The following is a 17,931-nucleotide window of genomic DNA, read 5'->3' as shown; positions in this document are numbered from 1 at the left end:
CCTGATTAAAAAGAAACCATGAAATCACTTAACAAGAAACACACATGTAAAGATTTTTTAAAGTTTTCCTTTGTTCCCTAACTCAAAATAAAACTTCTACCAGTGGTGCAGCCACTCTACTGAGAACACTGGAGGACTTCTTAAGTACTGTGAAGAACCTGCTGTCCCACACAGGAAGCATAAGGCAAGAAGCAGCAATATGTTTTAGTTCCCCAAATACTGACTGCACTCCACCTATTCCATCTATTCAATTATTATTTCTCTGAAAAAGACAGATTTTGTTCCTCATGACAACAAAACAGTTTTCTCTTTCCAAACATGCTTTGTTTATAAAGCTCAGTGGAAAATATTCTTTGGAAAAGTTGAGAGCAAAGTACCCAGTGTTTTATAGATAAGGCTTTTCCCCAAAGAGTTGCAAGTCTCAAGCAGATAAAGGCAAACAATAGCATTTGGATACAACAGGCAGCATTAACTAATGTACATCCAAGAAGATTTTAATAATTCCCCAAAGTCTGTTTCATTCAGTTTTATGAGGGAAAGGTTAGCACTTACTATCCTCATGCTTTTAGTCAGTGATTTGCGTGGCACGAAGTTTTTAGTATTAAAGTCTGCATCTCCGTTGCATGCAAATTTTAGTTTAGTTCAGTAATTATTTCCTATGGAAAGACACAATCACAATTCCATATATACAGAATTACATTTACACCAAGCCTGAGATAAAGACCCCTGAGTATCTCAGAAAAAGCTCTTATTAAATGTACCTAAAACATCCACAAGATAAACAGATCAAAATTCTGTTCTCCACAGATACAAAGGCAAAACCAGAAGGCTTTTTGTATTTTACCTCTGTGATCAATAGAAGGTTTGAAGGCTTGAAGGATCTTGGGCACTGCTATCCCCATGTCAAGCTCAGTCAGAGTCAGCTCATTCATGAAGTAGGGCAGCTAAAAGGACAGAATATAAAAAGTCAAATACATGTCATGGAACTAAATACCAGTTTCCTGAGAGAAGAAAGGTCATTAAACTTAAGGTCATTAAGACTGAGCTGAAGTGCCACCAGTGAAAGAACACGAACATAATTACACAAATTTCTTACTATTCTAGAATTTCACCGTTTCCAGTTTAAAAACTTTTTAGGGAGAGATTGGGCATCTGTATTGAAGTTAAGATGCTGACCTTAAACTTCCAGCATGCTTTTTAGTCAAAGTATGTAAAAAAACTCAAGAATTAAGTGTAAATCCTATTTCACTGTGAATAAAAATCAAAGACTTCTTTGAATTTTAACTTCAGTCACATATTTTATCATTGGTTTTATCAACGTCTCAGCTTCTTTTATCTTTGGCAAATTCTTTCACAGAACATTACATTTTAAATCTGTGTAATTGTTTTAGTAAAATAGAGGCACAGAATCATGATGATTTGGGTATCTATTCACTTAAATATTTCTAATTGATAGAAAATATATCTCCTGTGAACAGACACTGCTTTAACGCATCAAAAATACATCCAGTCCCCATTCCCAGTCTTTCCACTTAAAATGTTTCCAATGAGATGTCTGGGTACTCTGCTGTCACAACTGTGGAAGCAGACAGGGCAGAATTAGGCTACTGGTTATTTCCCAGAGCAAAGGCACCACTGTCTCACAGCTGGTGCTGGCAGCTAAATTTCTGAGCTTTTGTCAGCAAAACAACAACTTCCTTTGCCTTTAGGTTTGTCAGCAAGGCAACAACTTCCTTTGCCTTTAGGAACAGGTGAACTCCTCCCCAAACACTAGGAGCTGAAGGCCTGTGATGAACTGCTGTTCAGAAGGGTTACAGGAAGGCAAGGGGAAGATGGAGAAGTCACTCAAAAGCATCACTCCTCCCCTCACCCTTGAGGTGGTGCAGCTAATGGAAGCTGTGTCCTGTCACCCCACAGAGTTTTTCCTGTAACTATTGCTCCCACTTCTCCTGAAAGTAGTTTATGTCTGAAGTTAACAGGAACACATTACAGTTCTGGTTCCCTGACGTCCTCCACCTTAAAAGCAATCCACTATTTCCCAAAGCAGATTTCCTCATTTATATGCAGTTCTATTTATCCCTAATGTAAGTACAGTAAAACTTCTAATTTTTACATAAAAATTTGACAGATACGATTAGCTAATCCAGCTGTAGTTCATTTTAAACAGAAGCAGCAAAGTTAACATGCTGAGATCCATCAGAAACTGAACTGGAATTCTGTAGCACATTTATTGTCTTTTACATATAAGTGTGAAATAAGTCTTCCTTGTACCATTTTAAAACTCAAAGATCATGTGTTTCATTTCCTTTACAAGGAGTGTATAATGCAAGTCTCCAGATCAGATACCTTTATTTTGCTAAGTTTCATTTGGATCTTCTTTGACACTAGATCAGACCAATACTTCTCTCCTAAAAAATCCCAAAATATTCTTCCGAGCAGAGCATTCACCCAGACCTCCTGTTCTTCTTCTTCAGCTTCCACGTTGGCATCTGTCAACTGAAAACATAAAGCAGGTTATACAGCCCTATAAATTTTATAAAATAAGGACAGAAAAGGCCTGATTTACATGTAAAGTTCAGTGTTAAGAGCCTGGGTCAGCTTAGAACACCAAATGCTCAGCACAGGGAGCAGCTTTACAAATGCATCAGCTGGGCTGCTACGAGCCTGTCATCATCCTGATGTGCAGCAGAGGGAATAAGACCACACAGATATAGACTGACCTCTGGCAATGAAATGAGAAACTTGTATGTAACTTAACCTCTGGCAGAAAAAGCAGATAAAACCCAGAGTGGGCAGACTTAGAAATGTGTTTGCAGTAAAAGATACTCTCTTCCCAGTCAGATCTGGAAGAACAGGTTCTCTACTCTACTGTTTACTTCATCAAAAAATTGGAAAGCAAGACCCGATCTTACATCCTTAAATATAGTTTGTAAACGCCACAAATAGATGATAAACACAGTACATGAAAACACACTCCTCCTTCCAATGTTTGTATACAGTATTCAGGAAACTATATTGTTCCCTCTGCTGCATTAAAGGTTTTGTTTACAGTCCAAGAGAATTGTCTTGGTTTCCTTGAGAACCATCTTGAAACACCTGGAAATATTATACATTCAGATGCTGCATCACTGACTACACACACAAAAGCCATGGCAGCTGAAATAATTTTGGGTGTGTACACACACTACCATGAAAAAACAGGAAGTTTTCATGAAGGAAACACAACACATGAAGTGCCCGCAATGACAGAAGAATTTACCACCCGTCATTACTCCAAGCAGAACTCCTGAAGCCAGCAGAAAGGCAGTACTTTCTAAGACAGGCAGGTAGATGCTACAGTTCTGAACATCATCTCTTGGCAGCAACTGCTTATAAGGGCTGCAGCCTGGCTCTGCCAGGACGGCTGGGTGAGGAGCCTCTGCTCTGATGCAGGTTCCCTGCCAGCAGTGCTCATCTATTTATAGAGTGACTTCTGACACGTGCCAGATTCAGCAGCAAATTCATCACAGCTTCAGGAGTTGTTGGGGGTTAGAATATGTCTTCCTGGGGGAACACAAGATGTGTTTATTCATATGCTACACCACCATGGCCTCCTACTCACTTTTCTGGGCAATGTGTGAAAGTCTGGAAACAAAGATGCAAGATATGAATTATAGCTTTTAAACAAACAGTGGTCATGCTTAACATTAAAGATCTGTTTATTAAGAGTGCTGTACTTAGTATTAAGGTTCTGTTTACTGAGAGTGACTCAAATGCAGTACAGAAGGCCAAAGGATTAGTAAGAGCTACAGACCTTGTTCACCATTCCTTTGGAGCACAAGTATTACCTTTTTCACAGCTGTAGGGCTGCTGTCTGCACTGAGGACTGGACTACCTGAAGGGCTTTTCTTTTCTTGTGGAACACACTTTGCCATATAAATATTGTAGTCCAGAAGCATTTTCTGCCTCACATTGCCAGCCAGGTCCTTGTGCTTTGGCTGGGATGTGATTTCTTCTGCACTTCCCTTGCTGCTGCTCCGGCTGTGTGTGAGAACTCCAGACTGACTATCACTTCTACTGTGTGCTGGCAGCACCCCTAAATTCAAAGGAATAGTACCTGTTCAACAGAGAATAAATCTGACAGCCAAATACCACAGTGTATCATCAAACTTTAAAGGAACACATTTATTCCGCAGCTATTTCTCCTGAAAAAAGACCAGCATGGTGCTTTCTTATTTTAAAGGCTAAAAGTAAATTCCACTGCTGCGTGTTTAGGTGGTCCTAAACCCAAATTAGCCAATATTTGCTATGATTCAGCAGGATGTGGGACTGGAGGTGTCAGCTGATCAATAGCATATCTAAATATGGACACTCACATATGTATAACACATGGCAGAATTCCCAATAGCCCTGCTGGGGAATGCTTAAAATAAAAGTCAGGTGATTGAAATGCACCTATGACTACAGGGTTTTTTTCCTAATCTAATTATAGGCTGTTACAATTAAAAGGACTGTCAAAAGCATGTAACTATTAGAATTTTAATTAGCTATTAATTTTGTATTTGCATTTCAAGAAGTTATGTGCCAGAAACAATAATGTTAACTAATTTTTAAAAAGCTTCTCAGAGAATAAAGACAGAAAAGTATGAGTCATTCAAGTTTAAAATTGTATCAGAGGATGGGTTTAAATTAATATTCCAAACAATTTATCAGTACTATAGACTAATATGTTTGTTGGTTCACATAGATATATATTTTCACATATATTAGTGCAGGACCTTTTATTTAAACAGATAAATGTGTTTTCTTGTGACACCAACCCATGAGAAAGCTCTATCCTTTACAGAAGACTACAGTGGAAGGAAGAATGGAGGAAGAAAAATGGGTAATAAGAGAACTGAGTCTAATACTGCAAATGTTGATATCAGTTCTAATGTACAGGAAAAAAAAGACACTGAACAATTCATCCTTACAAATACGACAGGAGTTATTACAGTAATTGAAAAATAGTGTATTCATATAAAATAGTCTAAAAATAGTAATAGTTGAAAGCATAGCGCCAAGAGGGGAAAAGGTAGGGGGAAGGTGGAAATGAGAGGCCAAGATAAGGAGAAGAGTATCTTTGGTATTATTTTTTGCTTGTAAAGATCACTGTGGCACACCAAAACATAACTTTGGTTTGTTTCTTTTAACAGACTTCTACAAAAATACAAAATCTGAGTACCTGGCTTGCTCCCACACAAACTGGGTGGCTTCTTTGCTTCAGACTTGAGCTTTGATGCAAGAAGGAACCTTCTGAACCACTCCTCCTTCTCCCTACCTGTCCTTCCAAAGAGATAAAGCACTTGATCCTTTTGGCAAGTGTATTTCGCTCCATCCTGAGGTTTCTTGGATTCCTCGTTGTTCAAGTCCACTTTTTCAGCAGGTAACTTTTCCTCTGCAGTCTCCTTCTCAATCTGGGCCTTAGCCATGAAGTCATCCTGTTTGGCAAGTTCAATGCAAATAGGGTATTTCTTATTCCAAATTCGTTTCCGTGCCAGGCTCTTGGGAACCAGGGAAATCTGAAGTATAAATGGAAGGGTTAAATGAATTTATTTTTCACTTGTATCCTCTATGTTTCTATACTCAAGTAAAGAACACAGGAATGCAAGAGATAAAGATCCCACACTGGATCTGCCAGTTTAACTAACTCAAAATTGCTGGTGGATGTCCAACCCACTGCTAAGTTTCACCATCACTAAGTCTTTGGTGAGCCAAGCCTTGCAATTAAAACAAAGGCCATTTAAGCAGCTCATACCATGTGGATAAGAAACTCTGTTGTCATTTAAATGATCTTATTCTCATGGATTTGCAGAAAAGATAGAAAATCCAGTAACTTTATTTCTGGGGCCAGGGGGAGATAAATAGATAACAAGATAAAATAATTGGAGTCCAAACTGAGTTTTGAACACAACTTTTCATGCCCACCTCATGAAATTGAGGGTTTGAAGTTGGTGACAGCCACATCAAATACGTAAGAGTCAAGCCATAAGACTGATTTGCAGATAATTATATTCTAAACTCAGTATACTTATATAGAATTAAGACAATGAAAGTGATGAGAAGAGTAGATAAAAAAAAAAAAAAAAAAAAAAAAAAGAGTTAAAAATTCTTAGGTGGGGTCTAAATCAGTAATGTTCTCCAAAAACTGTGGGCAAATACCTGAAGAACAGGCATCATTTGTTTATTACAGTCAGGGCATTTGGCATTTCTGTAATCAGTTGGGGCTGGGTGGGGGGAAGTACTGGAAATTTTTCTAAGATACCATGGGGAACCACCATCAGTGAAGTGCTCCCCCAGTATGTGACAGCTTTGCTTGTCTTCATGATGGGAAAACAAATCTGCAAAAGACAGGAATCTAAGTTTTTGCTTTATCTTTTTCACTGTCTTCCTTCAACGGAAGGCAGAGTTGACAGCACGCTCCTTTCCCATACAGACTCAGAGAAAAGGAGGGAGGTTTTCCTCACTACTGCCTTGGTCCCTTTCTTCCTCTCACTTACAGTCAAGTGAAGCATGGTTTCCTCCTACATCTGTACTGCCAAGGCCCTCGACTGATGCAGGACATTAAAAAAATCCATTCTCTTAATAATTAGGTATTGATGTTTTACTTAATACAATGCCAATGGAATCAACTTCACATGGCAACTCTTCACATACTTGAGGGAGGCAAACAACATGTAGGAATGCTGTCCCAGCATTATTGTTGATGCAGTCTTCCAACTGCAAAAATCCCGATCTCCTTCCCTAGACTGGGGGTACCCAGAACAGGTCATGTTCCAGACACTTCTCACTCTCCTCTTTCACATTCACTCTCCTCTTTGTACATTCCCCCTCTGAGTGAAATGCAAATGTTGCCTTGGGGTAGAGACAACCACTAAAGATGATGCATTTTGGTGTAACCTTCAGAACAGCTCTGCAGTCATCTCATGCATTGGGAATGAGTCTCAGAACTCCCATGAGTTAACTTCTGCTCTCAACTGCCAGAGGAAAATTATGCCTTTCCCTTATTGTGTAAATATGTACTTTCTTCCAAATCCTGCTCAATCTTCCTCCCCAGCGCAATCTTTTGCAAGTTAGTCACAACAACAGTTTTGTTTAAATAATGACAGAACGTGAAAATAGAGGAATGAAAAAAATAATTCAGAGTTAAAAAGAATTTGCAAAGTATTCTTTGTTAAAATCAGATGTAAGTAAGGCACTCACCTTGCTATCTGTTAGTTCATAAATTTTTTGACTGATGTAGGTGACTTCAGGCTTTGGCTCATTGTACACAGCTCTTCTAGAAATATTTTTATTGGGTTTTGAAAGTCGTAGGGTGCTTCCTTCGAGTCGCACATAGACGGAGTGAGTCAATGTAGCATGGTATGTTTCTGGATCATAATTATAAATTTCATTCATCCATCCCTAGAGAAGAAGACACTTGTTAACAGGCTTTTAAGCTACTGGGAAACCAAGTACAGCATGTACCTAAAAACTTTAAATTATTATCCAAGCTTCTGCCAAAGTTATTTCACTTACTGCACAAACAGAATGAGGCAATAAACGCCCTAAATGAGGTAGCACCAATCTAAGAGAGCATGAGATGAGGACGGGATCTCAAGCACACAGCCTGTTTTTTCTGACTCAGTCACCTTGTATATGTAGCACAGGGTGCTCTCACCTCATCCCCAGGAGCCACAGTGGGATCTGCAGATGCAGGATGCTGGGAAGAGCCACAGGGCAGGCGGGATGAGTGGCACAGCAGCTCCTCTGCTCCCAGCAAGCTTGGATACTTTAATCACCCAGAGCCCAGGCAGAGCAAACAGCCTGTCTGCTCACAGACAGCACTGACATTGTAATCACCACAATTAAGGACTCAGTGGAAGACCACAATGGAGTTTGCTTTCACGCACCATCACCGTTTGAGATCATTTAACATGTTGTGTAACTGCCCAGCTACAACACAGGAGTCATACACGTGGATTAAATTCAATTAATTTCTGTGCTGTGAAAGAAACAGAAACAAACCAGCCAGTCCCCACGTGAGCCGCAAGTCCTGCTGTAACAAGCCTCTAAGTGCTGACTCTGACCATGGGGGTGATGTTACTCCTCCAACATCTGATTACAGAAATGGAGGTGATAAATGGGGCAGAAGGCAGGCAGAACATTCATTCAAGGAGTTTTCCTTCTCTTAACCTGCCATACAACATTCTTTGATCATTGTTTTTATCTGCACATCAGAACCTTAAATTCAGCATACTCAATATTCATCAACGTCAACAGAAAGTGAAAGGGAGCAGAAAGTAAAATGGCACTTCTACAAACTCCTGGGTGATTACAGTGGGGGAAAGTGGGGAGGGCTGAATGAGCACCCCAGTATTTCTCAAAACAAAAAGTTGTAACTACCTCATGCAAAACATCCCAAAAATTACTGCAAGATTTCAACTTACTAAAGAAGTTTCCACCCACACGGAGAGATGTAAAATTTACTTTTATGCTCATTTTCTTCAGTGCCACAATTTCCCACAGTAGACAGCATACACTTTCTTAGGTGCCACAGTAACAGTGATATCTGTTTTGCTTACTCCAACATCTAGCTCCATTTTCACTACAAACCCTGAAAAACCTCAATAAATTAGCATTTCTTTTATGTTCAGGAAAGATTAAGTCATCCATCTTTGCTCAGCTCCAAAGCAGATTATGTCTTTTATTAATAGAAATGCCTATACCAGGACATACTCTTTGAAGAAGCTTTATGGTTGTTTTTTTTCTTACAGTGGGTTATACATGACTCCCATATAGAAAATACAATGCATGAGGAAGTGTTTTCTATAAGCCATCAAACTCTGCACAGCAGGCCTGATGTAGGTTTGAACACATCCCGTCTCCTTCCTAGAAATGATTTAGCCAAGACATCTTTGAGCAGACAGCAACTAATTTTCAACCAGGAACTCCAGCTGGACTTACTGAAGCACAAGAACATCACATGAGTTGCCCAAAGCCACTGTGTGCAGGAACTGGAATATCCATATGGCCCACAGATCTCTGGAGCAACTCCCACCTGCCCCCGATCAGATCTCCAAGCTATTTCTAGCTCAGACAAAGTCTGGAGCCTGCAGCCACGCAAACATACAGATGGGAATTTGCTGCCTCAGAAGTTTCTTGCCTTCTTCTGGAAGGCCGTTCAGCCAACACCGCACCAGCTGACACAGAGAGAAAGGGCTGACTGGAGAGTGGGTCATTATAGGAAGCTTAGTCACATGAGCCCTTCTAACTCTAATAAGCTTTTTATTTTCAGTAGAAAGGTTGGAAACTTATGGGTACACGTGGTACCCAGGAAGGAAGGTCAGACTGCACCTGACATTTTTTTTAACAGCCTGATTGAGATGGAACTGTGATGAAAACAAGGAGTGATTTACTCATCATACTCTTGACTTCCCTGTGCCAAATAATAAGTAAAAACCCCTCCTGCTTTTCTGACCCCTACCATGTGCCCAGGCTTTCCACTTCAAACAAATGGATTAGCTGTACAATCTGCCAAACACACAATTCTCACACCCTGTAGTGCCTCCCCTGCTCACCCATAACCCAACAGATGTGCAAACACAGCACAACCACCAGGTTATCAGCAACCAAAGAACCAAGTCTAGGTTTAAGTATTTGGGGTTTTATTTTCAGACAACAGCTGGGATGAAAGAGACAGCACATTACTACGAACCGTCCTTGCACATAAAATTTTAGTTTTCTAACTTCTAAGGATGAACTTTCTTCTTTGCACTGGATTTTCAAGTTATTTTGTTACAGAGAAACACTGTATGGCTGAGAGTAAAATGTTAATGCTTCACGAAATGACGATTCTTTATTAATGAATCTGAAAATCTGTGGCAGCTGTAGGAATTTTATTAACAGTGTTAAAGGAGGTAACAACACCACCTGCCTTCTCACTTCAGCGATCTTCAGTTGTATCACTTAGCTTAAACACTGAGAAGGTTATCCAAGAAGCCCCAAAAGTCATTCCAAAGTTCCTGCACTTTAAGAACAATTTCATCAGAAATACCTCCGCCTCTCTTTTTGCAAAAACAAATTGGAACAAAAGATTCACAGCCCATGGAAACAGTTTTGCAACGCACCCAAACAGAGAAGTTGTGTTACCATAACGTGCTAGCAACAGATAAATTTTCCCAAACTACTGAAGCAACCATGGATTTCCTTGTGTAGGAGAGGAGTGACTGTAGGATGGGTCTTTTCTGGACGAGCAAAGTTGTTAAAATAAGAAATTTAGTAGTTCTGGGAGGACAATGACCATAGTCATATGCCACTGTGCAGCTGCTGGCCATTTATACTGATCCTGTGATCTCCATTTATAAAGGTCAGCTGTTGCTCCACACTCACAGCTGAAATCAGGAGAACGTGCCTGGGCATCGGGCTGGGAACCACCCTGAACACGGAGCTGCTCCGAGGGTTGGGCAGAACAGCTTTTCTAGCTCAGGTCACAGCTGTAACCCAAAACTGCTGCCACTGCTCTGGCCCTCGGGAACAGTCGGCTCCGTGGGACATGGCCACCTACAAAATACAGTTTCAAAAGCCAGTTTGATTTTCCTCTTTCCTGACACTGGGCTCCAAATTTTTTATTCAAACTGCAGTTCAACAGAATAATTCATGTAAGAACTGCACAATTGGGCCTTGTAGGTACCAACTTTTTTGTGTTACTTAGTCACAGGTCTCAGGTGTGTTACACCACAACCTGAGAGGAGAGGAGAGGGGGAATTGCAAAAGATCCTTATGAGGGTCCCAGAGGGGTGGGGACACAGACAAGCTGTGTGGGTAGAAATAAACTAAAATCATTACTTACGATACTTTCAAATACATAAATAATCGAATCAGCAAAAGCCACCTTCACAATACAAGCCCAACCTAAAGTTTCTTAGTGATATTAACAGGTTAATATTCATTATTATTAAATTATATAATCAAATGCTTTAGCACCGAAAATTTTTCAAGACTGTTGATCACTCAAATCACACTAATTATATTAGCATCCCTCTTATTGCCACTATTTTCTAATACTTCAATAGTATTTTGCTTCATAAATGAGGGAAAAATATAATGCATTTTTTGAGCTTCATTCACAGGGAATCCAAAGACACAGCAAGGTCTGAGGTAGAAGAAGCAACCATCACCTTAACTGGAAAACACATTTCTCTGCCAGAGGCCACTATCAAACATGAAATCCCTTGGATGGTACTCAGGAATAGCAGGCTGATAAAAAGCCTACTCTTTCTGTACAGCTGTGGCTCAAAAGCTCCATTTCTCCAGGAGGCACTGCCACTGTGTTCTAAAAGTTCTTTCTAATGGAAAGGGTAAATTTATCATTTCCATTTTAGCTGTTACTTAAAACCTTTCATACCAGCCAGTGCAACACAAGGGAATGCACAGTTGAAAGGCCAAGAAGGAAGTTAGAAAAGACTAATGGATTAAAAAAGGGGGCAGAGAAAAAAAAATATATAAGGAAGTCAGAGAACTGAAAACTAAGGGAATAGGCAGATACAAAAACATGCAATGAAGATGCAGAGGTTTTGTGCATTTTCTGGTTCAAGGATTTGACTGAAGTAAGTATAGAAACCTACAGAAGCACACAATAACCAGCACAACAGCCATTTACTTTTTCCCACCGCCAAAGAACGATTTTGTGGGGGACAATAACCATGTTCAAGTATTTCAGCAATTGCTATGGGGAATTTTCCACTAGGTTTCAAAACCTGGGAAATGTAAACTTCTCAAACAACATTTACATGGGGGAGAATGTACACATACTTGTACAAAAATAGCTTGACAGCAGTTTGGCAGAATCCCAACTCCTTGAGCCTCATGAAGGGATCTTACTCAGAGCATTTATCATAACTGCATGACAGCAGTCCAGACCAGAACACGAGACCAACAAGTTCTGAAGAGAACACCTTTATGCAAGAGCATCAAGTTTGATTTTCCTATATTCACCTAAGTTTTGTTACAGATTAAGTCTTTAGCTGCCTTTTCAGAGGATCTAAGCTGTCCAGTACTCATTGTGACACATGTAAATAGAAAACAGTTGTATGAAGTGGGAATAACAACTTGCAATCTGCTAAATCATATTACATTATGTTCCTACTACAATATGGGCACCAAGCTGGTGTTTAAAACTCTTGAAGCATTAACATATTAAAGACAATTACTTTGTGTGTTACGAGCACAAGAAATACTCATCAGGTCATAAAAACCATTAATCTACATTTATACAGACTTCTCCGCACTGTTCATTTCTTGGCTACAGCCATTTTCATAAGATGTATCTCCTCGATAAAAGCCTTAAAATACAGTTTAAAGGTTCCTGACTAAGAGCTGACATCTCAGAGACAGCCTAGCACCAGCCAATAATGAACATCAGGATCTTTACCAGCTTTCAAGTATCAAGGAAGGGTCTTGGCACCAAGTAACAAGGACTGAACTGAAAGTTTGTCAAGATTTGTACATGCGAGCAGCAGGTTGGGCAGTTGGGCAGACAGGAGTGTTCAGTCTGAATTCACTACAGCAAATAATAAGCACAACTCATATCATTCAAGAGAAAAGGGAACTCCAAAGTAGAATAAGGACTAGACATGCAATTGCCCCCTTTATGCAACAAAAGTAGAACTTCATATTCTGTTTCTCTAACTTTTCAGTTACCTAAAGACACATGAAATTAGCCATCAATACATTACAGATTCTACAGTATATACCCATCTGAATTTAAATTCATGCAACCTTTGTGCTGTTACAATTGGAGATGCACCTTCAAAAAGCTCAATTTAATATTTCCACAAATACTCTGACAAGCAAGTGATATCAAGTGAAGGTTACACCACTGTCACTCAGAAACACTTCTGCTGCACATCAGAAACTAGTTGATGTTTTATTGTTCAGAATTCTGCAATTGGGAAAATATTTTAGTTCATCGCAGACAGAGATTAGGAGAGGCAGGACAGGGACCAGAAGCACTAAAGGAACTGAGGGGTTGGATGGATCACAGCTGGACAGGAAGCAATGTGACACAAAGTGACAGCAACTTACAATATCTCAACAAGTGGAGATGGGAAGAGAGCAGGAAGGACAAACTTTCATTTAAAACCCAGCTCTCAGACATGTTTAGCTGAATTGTAATTCCTCTGCCCATTCCAATTAGCTCATGTTTAAGGGGGACCCATACGCCCTCCAACTCTCTATGCTCTACTTGAACACAATGCTTTTGTCTCTGCTTGGACTGAACAGACCAGACAGACAAATCACTGCCTAGACAGTAAAATGTCCCAGAAACAAAATACATCTCTCAAGATGCAGCTTCAAGCACAAATGTTATTTACACACTAAACTTTGACACTACTTGCTCTCAGTACTTCAGCTGGATCGTTTCAATCTATCAGCAAAGCCATTTGCCATTTTACTTTTGAAGAAATTCCATTTTCTACTAATCCCTAAAGACAATGAAGTCTTATATATTCTTGGATACTAAACCATTTGTGCCCCTGCCAAAGTGAGTTGACCCTAAAAAAATATTTACAAATGGGGACAGTTCAGCTCCTTTACACCATCAGGATAAATCCAGTTTATTCCTTCCACCCAAAATAATGCACATAGACACATACACACAAAATGCCATGACCTCACCTTCAGTATTTCAGGTTCTTTGATGTCAAGAGCTCCTGTATTCCAGCGCTTTTTCATGCTTTTATGCAATTTGAGATACTCATGAGTACGTGGAGTAAGAAGCCAAATCACACAGACAGCTACCATAAATCCAAGGGCCATTCCAAGTAAGAGTCCACTTACATAGCCAGGGAGAGGGATAATAAAGTAAGCATAGACTAAGAGTGTTAATAAGTATAAAGTTTTCACTGGTATTTTAGGCTGTTGCACATCCAGATTATTTTCATCTTCATTACTGAGCATAGTAACAGTTTCCTCAGTAATCTCAGGATCGACCACAGTTTCAGCTGGTTTATCGGTTTTGCTTTCCTCCTCTAGCAAGAAAAAGTCTTCAGAATACAGTTCACAAAACTCCTCATCCTCCCTGCTCACTAGTGCAGACAACGAACATTTTTCAAGTACAAGTGAAGATTTTGACCCCACATCCTTTGTGCTTGCAGACTGAGAGCTTTTGGTCTCAATCTCTTTTAAATGCTCTTCTGCCCCTCTTGACTGATCACTCTTAGTCAGGTTAAAGTCACTCCCAGAGAAGTCCCCTTCCGAATCACACTCCTCTTCCTTAATGCTGTAGTTGTTATTGCTTTCCAAATGGCCATTCAAACTGGAAAGGTTTGAGAGTTCTGAAGCACTTGAAGATAAGGCTTTGGGCCTGTGGCTACTGCTTTCATCACCCATTATTTTACTGAGCAGCTGAAGAGGTTCATAGATTACCTCAGAAAGGCGTCTTTTCGTATCTTCAATTTTAGCCTCCATTTCAGGTACTTTAAAAAAGGAACGCGTGTCGGAGGGGGATGTTAATGGAGAGGAGGGGGCAGTTTTAGAATCACCACCTGTTGCTCGAGGCTGAGTGAACTGTTTGAACAGATGCAAGTTCAGTTTCGAGTCAGGTGGCCTGTAAGACACAGCTTCAGACTCTTGTTTAGAAGTGTCTGTAGACAGAGATTTCACCAAGGTTTTCATTAACTGTCTATGTCGCATTGGTGGGGTGGGTTCTTTTGGTTCCACTTCTGTTGAAAAGGACTTGACTAACCCCTTAAAAGGCTTTGAACTAGAAACTGTGGACGATCCGCTAGAGCAGGCAACTGATCTGGACGGGGATGAGGATGGGGAAGATGACAGGCTGGATTTCTGCTCCACAGGTGGTGCTGCTGCACCTGATGCGCCAACTGTGTGACATGAGTGTGACGATGGAGACAGGACTGGTGGCACTGCACTGAGTATTTGGGATAGGGAAGGAGAGTCCAACAGCTTTACAGTTTCTGCAGTTGGCAGAACTGCAGGTGATGAGGACAGCGGTGATGCAGAGTTGGCCATGTTAAGCGAGGTAGCTGGACCAGAAAAGTCATGGCCAGTATGCTCAAAGCAGAGGTCTTCCTTGGCTTCAAGTGCTGTTACAAATGCTTTGTCATCTAGCTCCTCATCAAGAAATTCTTTAAACTCCTCTTCCTCCTCTTCTTCCTCCTTCCCAAATGCAGAGAAATGAATAGTGATGGTTTCTCGGGAGACAGATCGTTGGACCTGCACTTTTGGTGTTGACTGCTTTGAGGACATTTCACCAGTTTTCTCTGCATGGCTACTGTTCCGACTTGTCATTGCAGGTTCCAAAGATGTGTCAGAGTCTGGGAAGAACACGTAACACCACGTTAAATGCATTTTCCCCCATTCAAATGCCCTTATTTTCAAGCATTAAGCCAAACACAATTTTACGCAGAAAAAAAATCCCAAACCAACTCACATGCTCAAATTTACAGATCTAGGTTACTGCATGCTACATATTCCACACACCACAAAATGGCAATACTAAAAAACACCATGCTGTTAAAATTATCTTCAAGTGCCCTGAAATTACAGTTCATCTCTGAAGCATCACCTTTCTAGTCTCCCTCTGCCAGATATACCTCTGAGTTCCAGAAGCCCCATCCCACCTCAACACACTAAAATTCTTCACTCCTAACTCTCACTCCCTTCTACATGCAATGATTTATACCTTATAAAGAAAGAAAATTTGAAAACTCAAAGCAAGGTCAGAAATATGTAAAGGTCATCGTGTGGGGAGCATGTTATTTAAGCATTTTATTGACCCATGAAAGTTAGTTTAGGCATATATTTACACAGAGAGGAAATAGCATGCATTTAAACCAAGGCGCTGGTGACCATACACAGAGATGGACCAGGAATTACAGGGTTAGCTCTGCCTCTCCAACTGCGAGGCAGCACTTTATCTCCACTGCCAAGACAGCAAGTTTACCACTTCAGTAACTGAGTTATTTTTCAGAAGCTGTTAAAATGCTCTAATCAAACTGTCAAGCTGAATTAATGTGAGGCCTTTGCTGACATTTAAAGAGCAGTTCAGAAGAATGATTATGTGGTGGTGAAGAAACTGCACTTCACAACAGTTGTGATATCAGATTGTATTATCCAGTAAGCCAGTGCCACCTGTTCTATATCATCATCCTACTAAAGGTTGCAGCCCTTTCTACTTCCTAGCAGACCTGTTCATGTAAACATTTTTTAACCTGTCAGTAAACTAAGCTGGGTTAAACATTTTAAAACAGCAGATCTTTGCTACACTGCTTATTCAGAGCAAGTATCTGTCCACAACTTCCTACACACTACAGCTGTCCATTTTATGGCTCCTAAATTGTTGACCATTCCTTGCTTCTTCCAGCATTTGTGAGCTTCCCAATCAGGCTGTACAGAAGGAGCTGGATGTTAACCTGCTTCATCCAAAGCCTTCAGAAATTTCAATTTCAGGGTTTGTTGTCTTTTTTTTTTTTTTTTTAAAGTTTCATTTCTGCTGCATATGACAGGGAGCCAGTTTGGGTTCAAAGAACCAAAAGAAACATTCAGCCCCTGGTCAAGCTTTCACTTGACATCTCACCCTTGTTCTAACACCACTTAGGAGACAAAAATTCTTCCTAAAGATCAATCTGACTTCAGCTTTTACCACAGAACAGTTTTCTTCTGCCCTCCCCAAAATCCATCTGACACATCCAAGTAGCAGCATTAACAGAGAACTCCCTTCAATGATGGAGATGTGCCTCCAGCCCACCTCGGGCTCAGCAGGTTGTTACCTTTCCTATTACATCTGTGGATCAAGTAGTTATTTACCCAAAATATTAAGAGCTCTCAGTTACCTGAAGTTTATATAGACACTTATCAGCCACCTGTATGTATAACTTGGTGAGCGTTAAAGTTGGTAAGAAATTTGGTCTCTCATCTCCTTGTTGAATTAGCACACCCGGAAACCACCAGCCGACAGCATCCATGCTACAGACAACATTCCGTTTCACATAGTTTCACACTGCAAATTACGAGACTTTCTGGACAAACACCCCCCAAATTTATTTTGGAGAGGGGAAAAAAAGTACTATTGTACAAGATACGTATCCAACCTCACTTCCATAGTGCTGGGCCATCAGCTACCACACCTTTAATATTTTGGCCCAGTTGTGAAATTGCAAAACTAACAAACCAAAATTTGAAAGTCCAAAAATCCTACACATTTTCCAGATCACTGAGCCATCACACCTCTATACACTAAGGAAGGAAAAAACAAACAAACAAAAATCAAAACCCCACAAATATAGTAACAAAATCCCCCTTGTACACAATGCTGTTGGCAACAGTTTGACCCTTTCTCTTCTGCTGTTCAACATTAACCATTTATCAGTAATCTAGGAAAGCAGGAGAAAAAGATTAGTTATTCCCCCCAACAGCAAATAGCATTTTCACTGTGGCATTTTGTATCAGCTAGAACTTCAGGGGTCTGGGTAGCTCTTTAGCACACTGTGTTTACACTGAACATTAATTAGCTCATGTTTAAACACCAGTTGCCATGCTGTGCTAATGCAGTGCTAATGACTTGAAACAGATGAACTTTACTTGCACACACCAAATGTACTGAAAAGAGATTTTACTGCTTACTGAACAAGCAAGATTTTCTTAATATCTTTATTAACTTGTTAACACAGAAAGGAAGGAAATTCTTGATTAGCCAGTATTTGCCTACCTCAAGCACATTACTATACCGTGAATTATGTCACAGGTTTCCAATCCATTCCTGAACACAATCTGTTTTATTGTGAAGGATTTTGGCTTTTGTTTTGCTTTTTCTTCCCAAAGTAGATGCTGAGAAGCTTTTCCTTGACATCTCTTTCAGTAGGTGTTAGGTTTTGATAAAGCTATTACATCAGGTTCTTGAAACATACATTT

General features: G+C 40.1%; 1 protein-coding gene across 1 annotated transcript in view; it reads right to left on the bottom strand.

The window, feature by feature from the left end:
• TEX2 (testis expressed 2) overlaps positions 1-17,931 on the bottom strand; it is a 44,726-nt gene that overhangs the window by 11,314 nt on the left and 15,481 nt on the right. The window contains 6 exon segments of the mRNA XM_032128857.1: positions 845-944; positions 2,347-2,496; positions 3,828-4,096; positions 5,204-5,540; positions 7,222-7,422; positions 13,678-15,335. Coding sequence (XP_031984748.1) covers positions 845-944; positions 2,347-2,496; positions 3,828-4,096; positions 5,204-5,540; positions 7,222-7,422; positions 13,678-15,335 — 2,715 coding nt within the window.

This window comes from Corvus moneduloides, chromosome 19 (assembly GCF_009650955.1).
Source record: "Corvus moneduloides isolate bCorMon1 chromosome 19, bCorMon1.pri, whole genome shotgun sequence".
In the NCBI taxonomy this organism is placed as follows: domain Eukaryota; kingdom Metazoa; phylum Chordata; class Aves; order Passeriformes; family Corvidae; genus Corvus; species Corvus moneduloides.
Note: the sequence above shows the minus strand (reverse complement) of the source record. Positions and strands in the feature narration are given on the sequence as shown.